At 39.7% G+C, this 12,182-nt stretch overlaps 1 protein-coding gene across 1 annotated transcript in view; it reads right to left on the bottom strand.

Moving 5' to 3' along the window:
* The window catches only part of LOC140714256 (glutamate receptor ionotropic, delta-1-like), an 870,844-nt gene that overhangs the window by 133,246 nt on the left and 725,416 nt on the right, over positions 1-12,182 (bottom strand). Inside the window, exons 6-7 of the mRNA XM_073025312.1 lie at positions 11,522-11,695; positions 7,087-7,248 (exon numbers count right to left, since the gene is read on the bottom strand). Coding sequence (XP_072881413.1) covers positions 7,087-7,248; positions 11,522-11,695 — 336 coding nt within the window. The remainder of the gene's footprint in view (positions 1-7,086; positions 7,249-11,521; positions 11,696-12,182) is intronic.

The following is a 12,182-nucleotide window of genomic DNA, read 5'->3' as shown; positions in this document are numbered from 1 at the left end:
TCACTGTTACCATCAGGTAGGAGGTACAGAAGCCTGAAGACACACACTTAGCGATTCAGAAACATCTTCTTCCCCTCTGCCATCCGATTCCTAAATGAACATTGAATCTTTGGATACTACCTCACTTTCTTAAAATATACAGTATTTCTGTTTTTCCACATTTTTAAAAAATCTGTTCAATATACATAATTGATTTACTTGTTTATTTATTACAATTATTTTATTTTTATTTATTATTATTATTTTATTGATTATTATTTGTTTTCTCTGCTAGATTATGTATTGCATTGAACTGCTGCTGCTTAGTTAACAAATTTCACGTCACATGCTGGTAATAATAAACCTTATTCTGATTCTGATGTGGGTGATTCTGAATTCTGTATATATTTCCACCCCTCACATTACCCTACAATTTCCTGTATAATGAGAATAAATTGGAACTGTTTTTGTGCATCAGGATTCTGTGTTCAAAACTGAATGAGATGATGACATTGCTACTTGCAGATAGGACTCTGGGATGTGGTTAGTATTTATGTCACAAAATGAGAGGTGCACTAAAATATTGGAATTTTTGCAAGCTGGATTTCACAAGCAAACAATAAATTCTGATCCATTCGTGGCTGGAGCAGTAATTGGCACGGGTTGGTAATTGCATAATTATGAGGACACGTTGGTAATAAGCGCACCAATGTGCTTACATGGCCTGCTATCCAACCATCTGTGATTACACATAAAATCTGTCACTTACAGTCTGATTTGTCTTCCAAAAGCTGTTGTATTTCTGAAAGAGGGCAACTAACTAAGCACACAAATTGCAAGAGGTGAAAAACCTCTCTTTGTTTGTCGCCGTAACCTTGGACGTCAGGATCCAATCATTGGAGCTCGCTAATCTAATTTTCCTCTGGGAAGCAGTCTCAGATGTTCCCTTGTCTTACTCCCCTCCCAACCCTTCATGGCCTTGGTTTATTAGTGCATAATTTAGATTAGTATTTTGGTGGAGCAGATCAAAGTTAACAAACTATTGCTTTATAAACACACAAATGTAGGATTTATTTGTAGGATTCACAGATGTAGGAAAAAGATCAGCAAAGAATTCCACTATTGGACCATTTTAGATTCTTATTAGAACATTTGGGAGCTGGCAAGGGATCCTTTGTCAAAGAATCCTATAGGCCGATCACATTTATGCCTTAAAAACTAATCATAATCATGGTTTAGAATCAGATTTCAAACATTGAGTACAGAGCAGTACAGAATGGAACAGGCCCTTTGGCACTCAATGTAGCCAAGCTAATTAAAATAGTAATCAAATGCCCAACTTGACTAATACCTTAGACCTACACAGCGTCTGTATCCTTCCATTTCCCGCAAGTTCATGTGCCTTTCTAAAAGACTCTTGAACACCTCTGTTGTATTTGTCGCCATCATAATTCCAATCAGTACATTAAGGGCATCCACCACCCACCATAAATAAACTTGCCTTGCTCATCTCCCTGGACTTACTTCCCCTCACATTAAGTGCATGCCATTTGAAATTTGACATTTCAACCCTGCAAGAAAGATATTAGCTGTCTACTCTACCCATGCCTTTCATAATCTTATAAACTTCTATCAGACATCCCATGCACTAGAGAAAACACTCCAAGCTTGTCCACACTCTCTTTACAGCTAATACTCCCTAATGCAGGCAGCACGCTAAACCTCTTCTGGACCTCCTCTAACATCTCAACATATTTCCTATAATGGGGGCAACCAGAACTTAATGTAATGCTCCAGATGTGGCCTAACTAGAGGTTTATAAAGCGGCAACCAGATTTCCCAAATCTTGAACTCAATTCCCTGATGAATACAGACAAGTATTTCATGTGCCTTATTTACCAAGCTGTCAGCCTGTATAACCATTTTCTAGGAGCTACGGGTTTGGACTCTTAGATCACCCTGCACATCAACACTGTTAACAGAGTACTGTCTCTTGAAGTTTGACCTCCCAATGTCCCAGTGATTATTTGGGGTAGGGGGGGTGAGGGAGGAAGGAAGAGGTCTGTCATATAGTCCCTTGAGGGTGACTGCATCTTTCATATTTTTGAGAACCATTTAGACTCAGTGGATGAGCGCTCCACTGTGTCTCCCTTGAGTGCAGATTAATGGTGCAACTCCACAACAACCCGTCCTCCACCCCACCATGCCTTTACTACTTTCTCCATCTCTTCTAAAACATTAAAACCTGGCAAAGTTAGGCATCCATTCCTGCCCCTCTCTCAACCAAGTCTCGGTTATGGCCACAATATCATAATTCCACCTACCAATGGATCCTCTACATTCGTGACCCTTAACACAATATTCCTGGTATTAAAACACTTCAATCCCATTGTAGCTATTACCTTGCTCCAGCCTGTTCTTATTGGTCATACTATCTACTTTCCCCTCAATCCCTCCAATTCCTGATGGTTCCCACCCTACTGCCAAACTAATATAAGCCCTCCCGAGTAAGATTAGTGACCATCCTAGCCAGGATATTGATTACTCTCCAGTTAAGTTTATTTACATGTAAATTCAGTAGTTGAACTACAGTAGTAGTACCTCAGCATTAGTTGAAGTACAATAATTAAAAGTAAGTGGGAAAGGGGATTGTAAAATGACTATTTCATAGACCCAAAAATAAGGACATGAAAACAGAGGTAACACAAAACAGGACAAGAAAGAGGTTCTTCCAGGAGTTGGCATTTTAATGGACCATTTGGCTGCCTCTTGCATTTGACCTCTGTAAAAAAAAAGGCTTCTAATTCTATGAAGAAGCATGAAATCTCTCTATTAAACTTGATTGGATAAAAACAAGGAACATGAGGCAGAAGAATAGTTATTTCCCCTTGATAAGAAACCTGTTCAAGGTGTCATGGTAGTGGAGTGGTTAGCACATTGCTATTACACCCGGAGTTTAGAGTTCAATTCCGGTGTCCACTGTCATGAAGTTTGTATGTCCTTCCCTATGCGCAAAGGTATCCTCCAGATGCACTAGAAAAGCATCATCTAATTTCAGAAATGAAAGTCTCCTTCACAGCAGAGTGACTCATATTATTATTGAGACTTTAACCAGATTATCACAGAACTAACAATAAGTGAAATGATCCATTCTTTGTCCGAAGTGCATTCAGCAGTTTAGTTCTCCAAATAATGATGAGATTCTATGATTTCATTTCCTCTTTAACAGGTTTTCTGAGCACAAAAAGCAAACTACTTTTTATCATTGACAAGGGGCACAGAGTAACGATGGGATTTGGCTGGATGCTCTACCTCTTCATTGCATTTAATACCCCAGGGAAGGTTCAGAGCAGGAGTACAAACAGAGTAAGATTCTGATGCAGAGGGGGTGGGGGACAAATGAAAGTGATGTGGGTATAAATAGAACGAGTAGAGGATCATGGATGGAAAGAGCTTAGTGCGTCATTCATCCATTTTCTGGTGATTAATAAAGAGAAAGGATATTGAAGGAGTGGGACTCTGATAATTCACAAAATTAAACTATTCATTAAAATTTAAAACCTACTTTTTAAAATTTGGCCTACTTATAGGACTACTTAATGACTTTTGATGTTGATTACATTTATATAATTTGGTCTATTCAATTACATTTTATTTTATATAATGTTTGTCTTTACTTATGATTTTTAGTTTTGTCTCATATTTTTATAACTATATTGATTCATCATCACAATCTATGTAAAACACTTTGAGTTTGCACCTTAATGCATGAAAGGTGCTATCTGAATAAAGTTATTATTATTTTTATTTTTTCTCAGCTGAAGCTGGCAAAATCTGAAGTTCGGTCATAGCCAAGTATGCTCATTTCTCGATTGCTAGGAACTTTTGGACTTTTCTAATGGTGTTTAGATAGATAGATAGATACTTTATTCATCCCCATGGGGAAATTCAACTTTTTTTTCCAATGTCCCATACACTTGTTGTAGCAAAACTAATTACATACAATACTTAACTCAGTAAAAAATATGATATGCATCTAAATCACTATCTCAAAAAGCATTAATAATAGCTTTTAAAAAGTTCTTAAGTCCTGGCGGTAGAATTGTAAAGCCTAATGGCATTGGGGAGTATTGACCTCTTCATCCTGTCTGAGGAGCATTGCATCGATAGTAACCTGTCGCTGAAACTGCTTCTCTGTCTCTGGATGGTGCTATGTAGAGGATGTTCAGAGTTATCCATAATTGACCGTAGCCTACTCAGCGCCCTTCGCTCAGCTACCGATGTTAAACTCTCCAGTACTTTGCCCACGACAGAGCCCGCCTTCCTTACCAGCTTATTAAGACGTGAGGCGTCCCTCTTCTTAATGCTTCCTCCCCAACACGCCACCACAAAGAAGAGGGCGCTCTCCACAACTGACTTATAGAACATCTTCAGCATCTCACTACAGACATTGAATGACGCCAACCTTCTTAGGAAGTACAGTCGACTCTGTGCCTTCCTGCACAAGGCATCTGTGTTGGCAGTCCAGTCTAGCTTCTCGTCTAACTGTACTCCCAGATACTTGTAGGTCTTAACCTGCTCCACACATTCTCCATTAATGATCACTGGCTCCATATGAGGCCTAGATCTCCTAAAGTCCACCACCATCTCCTTGGTCTTGGTGATATTGAGACGCAGGTAGTTTGAGTTGCACCATATCACAAAGTCCTGTATCAGTTTCCTATACTCCTCCTCCTGTCCATTCCTGACATGCCCCACTATGGCCGTGTCATCAGCGAACTTCTGCACATGGCAGGACTCCGAGTTATATTGTTCTCCGAGTTTAGTATTCTGGCTTTCTGAGGATTTACATAAATATTGCTGTGTAGGCCTAATTGTTTAATCACAAAGTGCACTGCAGATGCTGTGGTCAAAGCAACATGTACAACAAGCTGGAGGAACTCAGCAGGTCGAACAGCATCCGTGGAAACAAGCAGTCAACGTTTTGGGCCGAGACCCTTCGTCAGGACTCCAACGTTTCCACAGATGCTGTCCGACCTGCTAATTGTTTAATGCTGTTGTGTAGTGACTTTGGGATGATACCACTTGTAGATATTACTATTGGGACAATCTATACCCTGCTCATGTTCCAAACTCTTACAATTTCCTCAGGTGTATTTAATTCAGATGTTATTCACTTATTGATCTCTGTAAATTTTGTGTGTTTGTACTGGCTATATCTATTAAATAAGTTGTTCTTTATTGTTTATCCTGTAATATTACATCCGGACAGTTATTATGGATTGTCCTAACTGTAATAACGGATTGGTCATAAAGTAACCTGTGGCATTCTGATTCTAACACTGGATCTGGCTTGTATTTATAGCGAGGTGTGATTTCTTTTATGAGTTTGTATTTTAAAGCAAGATTTTAATGAATGATGCTTGCCACTTGATTGTGCCTGTGTAAGTAATTAGATTGTGTTAAACTGCTTCAGGAGCCTGCAATGTGTTGGATTGTTTCTGGTTTCTCTTGGCACTTTCTGCATTTGTTGTTTTTTTATTATGTATTTATGATAATTTTGTGTTAAGCACATGGTCCTGTGTTGCCACAAGGAACCTCTCTGTCTCTGGGAAGTGGTCTCCAACTCTGAGCCAGGCATTCGACGCTTCCTTGTTGACATCTATTCTGCTCAGATCGTGGCGATGGCTTCCATGGAGGGTCGTGCTCTTCTATTGGCTAACTTTTTCTTCAATAGTGATAAGTTCTTCATTTTTCTGGGTTGTGCTCTCATTTAAGTTCAGTGGTGTATACTTATCAGAATTGCGTATGCTTGCACGGAGTGCTGATTGCTGTATTTGGTGATGAAATTATATTCTTAGAAGTTTTATCTGGCTTTTGCATAGATTTGTAATGTCTGTTATTCCTCCTCCCCTTTCTGTCTTGGGTAGTATTAATCTAAGCATATTCGAATGTACATAATGTTTTCTGAAATTTGTCATTTCAGTTATTTCTCTTTGTAAATTTTCTAGATTGGTTTCGGACCAAGATATTATGTCAAAATGCATTAATATAGGTATAGCCGAAGTGTTTATTGCCTTTGTTATATTTTTACTGTTGAGCTCTGTTTGGCAGATTTTCTTAAGCCTTGCAGTAAATTCCATCAAAAGTTTTTCCTTTATCGCACTATGGTCTGTTTTATTTCCTTGTTGATATCCCAAATACTTACATGTTTCATATTCATCCGTCGGTTGTATTGTATCCTGCTCCTCTGTTTTGTATTCTATCAGCTTTATTGCTCCTTTCTTTGTGTTTAATGTTCTGCATTTATCCAGTCCAAAGTTCATATTTATATCTTTCAAAAATAGCTCTGCTAATTGAATTAATTGCTTTAGCTTTACTGATGAAGCAGCATATAATTTCAAATCATTCATGTATAGAAGGTATATTAAGGTATAGGTCATTTCCCATGAACACTACCTCACTTTTTTAATATATATTATTTCTGTTTTTTATTGCATGATTTTTAATCTATTTAATATACGTATACTACAATCGGTTTACTTATTTATTATTATCATTATTCTATACTGTGTATTGCATTGAACTGCTGCTGCTAAGTTAACAAATTTCACACCACATGCCGGTGATAATAAACCTGATTCTGATTCTGATTTTAAAAAGCAAACACGAGGAAATCTGCAGATGCTGGATTTTTTTCTGTTTTGATCCCCAATTTCCATCTGATTCAGTAAATTAGAGAGCAAGTTTATAGCTAGACAGAACCATAGAGGACATAGAGATTATTTTTTCTCAGCTCAAACTGGTAAAACCTGAGGTGCAGGTATAGCCAAGCTCGCTCATTTCTCAATTGATAGGAACTTACAGACTATTCTAGTGGTGCTTTCTGAAGATTTACACAGATATTACTGTGTAGGCCTAATTGTTTAATGTATAGTGTAGTGTCTTTGGGATGAGTTGTAGACATTACTATCAGGACAATGTATACCCTGTTCATGTTTCAAAGTTTATTATTATTATTATTGATAATCACAAATTCCCAATAGCTAGTTCCCTGCTACCTGCTATGCTTTTCCAACACTCTCACATATATTCAGCTTCTCTTACATTTCGAATAGTATCCAGCATGGATCTTCCTCCATTCCAGGACTTGGTGGACTTCCTCATGCAGTTCAGACTTGCCATGCTGTGCCACTTCCGGTCCTCTAGTTTTCTGTGGAAGGCTCCAGCCAATAACAGGACACTATCATACAGGTAAAGGTTGGATATCTGCAGCACAAAGGGACACAACTACAATTACTCAGAAGCATCTGATTTCAACCACTCCTTATCCTAAATGCACCCGGTTTTACCCAATTTCCCTCGGGATCAATAAAGTATGTCTGTCTGTCTGTCTTGAGGTTTGTTAATCAGAGGTTTCTGCTCTTCACACACAAACACTTTGATTCAGTTTTTATTCTGTCCATTCATTTTCTCATCTTCCTGAGTCAACATCTTTTGAGTCAGGTGACATTCTGCAGACCAAATCTAATCTATTGACTGGGTGTCAAAGGTGGACTGCTCGATGAGTGCTGCCTCTCAACTGAGGCAGCAGAATAAATTCTGCTCAGTTCCCCATTAATCATACAATTAGGTATTGATAATGAATGAGAAAACTGTGATTATGGATCAATACTTAGGTCCATGTGCAATTTACAGTAATGGATCAAAATAACCTTCCTTCCAACACACTTTAACCTCGTGACTATTTATAATCATCGAGCTGTAATTGTGTTACCTTCCTTCAGATGTGGGAATTTTCTTGGGCTTCCCAAAAAGGAATTAAATTCTGAGCTTACAAGCTCTTATAAATTTTCAGTGGAAACATGACTGACGATTGTCCCCCTTACATCAATCATCTTGAGTCACACTTGTAATCGGAGATTATAGGAAAAAGTAACAGTTCTTCCTGTAACTTTGGAGTCGGTGGATTCCATGTGCATTATTCATGGGGAAAGTGGGATGGAAATCAGACTAACTTAGTGAAGTCAAAAGTTAACTTTGAGTTTATTGTCATATGTAAAAGAACATGCACGTACAGGTGTAATGCCAAACTTCCAGGCGTGTTTGCTGGTAATAGATTCTATTCTATTCTCCAGAAATGTGAATGCAGTTTTTTCCTTGGTATCACTGGCAAGCAATGTCATCAGTTCGGATCATAGCACAAAAAAATTGTAAAACAGTTCCAAAACAATGACACCAGACAGGAAGCTGTTCAAAGTTTCTGAGAGCAGTTAGATCTGAGTGAATTAGCATGGACTGGATCGTCTTGATCACATCAAAGAGGATTACCATTCTGCAAGATACAGGGGAAGATTTATTTGCATGAAAATTTTTTAAAAAGTTGTCTGAGGGATGAGGTGAAGTGGCAGGGAAAGGAATGTCTCAGTGAGAAGCTTCCGTTAACCTCATCCGTAAATAGATGAACCAGCGATGTTGACTGACATTAGGTGACAAAGAAATGAGATGCCTATCACCAACCTGTCGACAGGTTCATTGAACTCCGGTGCAAGTACATGCTTACCTCTTTTCAAAGGACACAGCATCCTGTTGTTCAAATGAAAGAGGATGCAACAACAGGTGTTATCTGTATTTAAATGTTGACGGGAATGGTGCATCAAATGCTTATCGAGGATGAGCAAATCACACTTCTAGAGCATTTTTAAAGATGGAGCTACTGAGATATTGGGTTGTGCAGCCCTGCCTATTATAGAGCTACAGAGAGGAAAATCAATGTGTCCCAAGGTACCACAGGGTCACACAGTTCTTCAGGCTTGAGAACCACATACTGTCACCTCATTGCCCAGAACATGCTCCCTTCTAATTACTACCATCAGAGGGGAGGAACGGGGCCTGAAGATACACACTCAATGTTTTCGGAACAGCTTCTTCCCCTCCTCCACTAGATTTCAAAACAGACTATGAACAGACCCATGAACATTACCTTGCTATTTTTACTCTCTTTTTGTATTACTTATCTAATTTAATCTTTTTGTATATTTCTTTTTGTAATTTATAGTAATTCTTTTGAATTGCGCAGTACTGCTGCCACAAAACAACAAGTATCTGATATACGGCATTTTAAGTGATTTTAAATCTGATTCAGATTCAGATTCTGCCCAGTTCAATCTTCTGTCTCACTGTTATAAAACTCCTGTATAATCTTGTATCATAAAAATGAACTCTTCATCTCTCAGTCTATCCCAATATGGCCCTTGCACTCTATTTGTAGACCTGCACTGCACTTTCTCTGGAACTGTAAAATCTTTCTCCCCTTTTCGTAGGTACATAGGTATGGAATGATCTGTCTCAATGGCATGCAAGCAGAAGTTTTTAACTGTACTCAGTAACTGTGAAAAGAGTTGACCAAGTACTAACTTAAATCATGTCTTTCTGGAAAATCCACCAGGCCTTTCACATCAGGGACTGTTCTTGCCAATTTCTGCCTCAGATGCTCATGCAGTGATGCTATCCCTGGTGAAATGTCAGTCAGGACTGCTGCCAGGTAAAATCATGTCATGATGATCTAAAACAGATCTGATGCCAGTCACAGACTTACTGTGTGGCTGTCCAATTTACAGGAAGACTTCCTGACTTCCCTTAACCTAGGAAGTCTTGTTATATTATTTACCCACCTTATCTCCTGCAGGCACTTTTCCCCATCAGCAGGAAGGGCCTACACTGTAGCTCATGCCCTTCACCAGGCTGTCCAACCCCTTGACCATCCAAACTCCTCACCTACACTGACACTCCCAAACTCATTGATAGCTAGGACATCCTACCCTACCCATTGATCAACACTGAAACCTTCCCATCCATTGATAACTAAACTGCAGGTGTTCCTCAATCACCCATTCCTCTCACTCACTGACCATCAACTCTCCCAAACAAATGACCATCAACCTTCATAATGATCAGACCATCTGATATCTCATACATTGAATTCAATCCACAATAGGCTTCAGGTGCATGTAAATCATTGATTAAAAGGTTTGTTAGTCCATCGTGTATTGATATCTTTTTTTTTGCTCACCCTTGAGGAACCAAAGGAATTCTGGGAACGGACTTCATTTTGGCTGCAACTACTATGCAGTCTTTATTCAATTTCTCAGGAACGGAAAGTGTGTGTGCAAGAGAGCCTGAAATCTGTGTGGATGAGTGTTTGTGTGTGTGTGAGTGACTGCATGTTAGACAGATGACGTGGATTTGAAAAGGGCAACACAGTGGTCTTATGGTTGGCTTAATGCTATTACAGCTTCAGCGATCACTGACGCAGGTTCAATTCCTGCCACTGCCTGTAAGGAGTTTGTACGTTCTCCCCATGACCACATGGGTTTTCTCTCAGTGCTCTGGTTTCCCTTCACATTCCAAAGAACTACGGTTAGGGTTAGTGAGTTGCGGGCATGTTATGTTGGTACCAGAAGCGTGGCGACACTTGTGGGAACAATTCTCACTCATTTGATTTGTGGCAAACAAAGCATTTCACTGCATGCTTTGATGTATGTGTGACAAATAAAGTGAATCTCATCTAATCTTGTGAGAATGTGTATGCACACTAGTATGAGTGAAAACTTGTAGTGTGTGTGTGTGTGTGTGTGTGTACATTCCTATATTTATTAGTGAAGCTGAGAATATTCATACGTATTTCAATGGTTGTGCGTGCATGCATGCATGTGTAATTTGTATGTGTGTTGACCCACTAGTGTAAATTTGTGTGTGCAGGCATTTGTGAGGGTGAGTGTGATAATGCATGGATTATGCCATTCCAAATGTTTAATTTTAGATTGACTAGGACTGCCTGTCCCCTTAAAAACGTCATCTCTCTATTACTTCCCAGTAACCTTCACTCCATCTGTACAAAGCTACTGTAACCAGAATCACACAGGAGGAAGACCAGGCTCCCTATACCAGGGGTCCACTTCACAATCAGACAGAGAGCTTGGGGTGAGGGGTGTTAAGACCACCAGCTTTCCACCATTCAAGATGGAGAAAACTTGGCTGACTTGAAAGCATATTTCATAACAGTATTAACAAAATTCCTGTTGAATAATGGAAGAAATTATGATTTAGCATTTTAAAAGTTTCTTTTAATCCCATTCTGGTTGTTAATACTTTTGCCCAGATTAGTAATATCCCCATTTAAAGATATCAGTCACCAATCTATGTGACAGATGCTGTCACCTCCTCTGATGACAGGGACTGTTTCCATTTCACCTGTTAGATGCTGTCACTTTCCCATCTGACAGACAGTGTCACCTCTTTGTCATCCACCCCCTCACACAACAGTCACTAGCACCTCTCTCAAACTGCTCAAAGTATCTCCACGTTTCACATGGTGACATAGCAGCTGATATTATTCACAGGTACCTCAGTCCAATAGATCGGGAATGAGGAGCTTCATTAACTTTGAACGGTTTGAATGGAGAATTGCTTCACAGCCTTTGAAATAGATAACAACAAGAGGCTCCACCGACAGTGTCATTCACCTGTGTCGCATACACACCTGTAGTGTCTGCAGGTAGCCTTCCTGTGGGTCGCACAGCAGAGAGGAGATCCGATGGTTGTTTCTCATACACCTGCGGTTTGGGTCCTTGGAGGTGGGGAAGGTCTGCCTCACCACTGTCATACGGCCCAGCGCGCTGTGAACGAGCTCCAGAATCTCCGAGTCACTGATTTCCTGTTCAGTACAAATTGCACGTTGCAGTAAATGAGAATGTAAAAATCAGGAGCAGAAGACCATCTACTCTTTCAAGTTCTCCCCACCATTCATCAAACCCGAGACTAATTTTCTACACCAATCACCCTTTGCTGCACCACCCCTGTGTTCCATGTTCACATTAACATTTGGAAATACATTGAGCTCTGTTTTCAATGGTGCCTTGGATTGCACCTGAGCAACTCACTCAAAACACTAGAGGAGCTTCGCGAGGCAGGCAGTGTCTACGGAGGGGCAAAATTGTCAACGTTTCAGGCCGAGACAGTTCACCAATCCTGATAAAGGGTCTCGGCCCAAAACCTCGAGTGTTCATTCCCCTCCATAGATGCCGCCTGACTTGTGGAATTACCCCAGCATTTTGTGTGAGTTGTTCACAATATCCAGCAACTGCAGAATCTCATGTTTAGAATCTGGGGGGGATTTTATTTAGGAATACAGCCCTGAGCAG

Source organism: Hemitrygon akajei, chromosome 21 (genome assembly GCF_048418815.1).
Source record: "Hemitrygon akajei chromosome 21, sHemAka1.3, whole genome shotgun sequence".
Classification (NCBI taxonomy): domain Eukaryota; kingdom Metazoa; phylum Chordata; class Chondrichthyes; order Myliobatiformes; family Dasyatidae; genus Hemitrygon; species Hemitrygon akajei.
The sequence above is the reverse complement of the archived record's forward strand: the minus strand, read 5'-3'. Positions and strand labels throughout refer to the sequence as shown.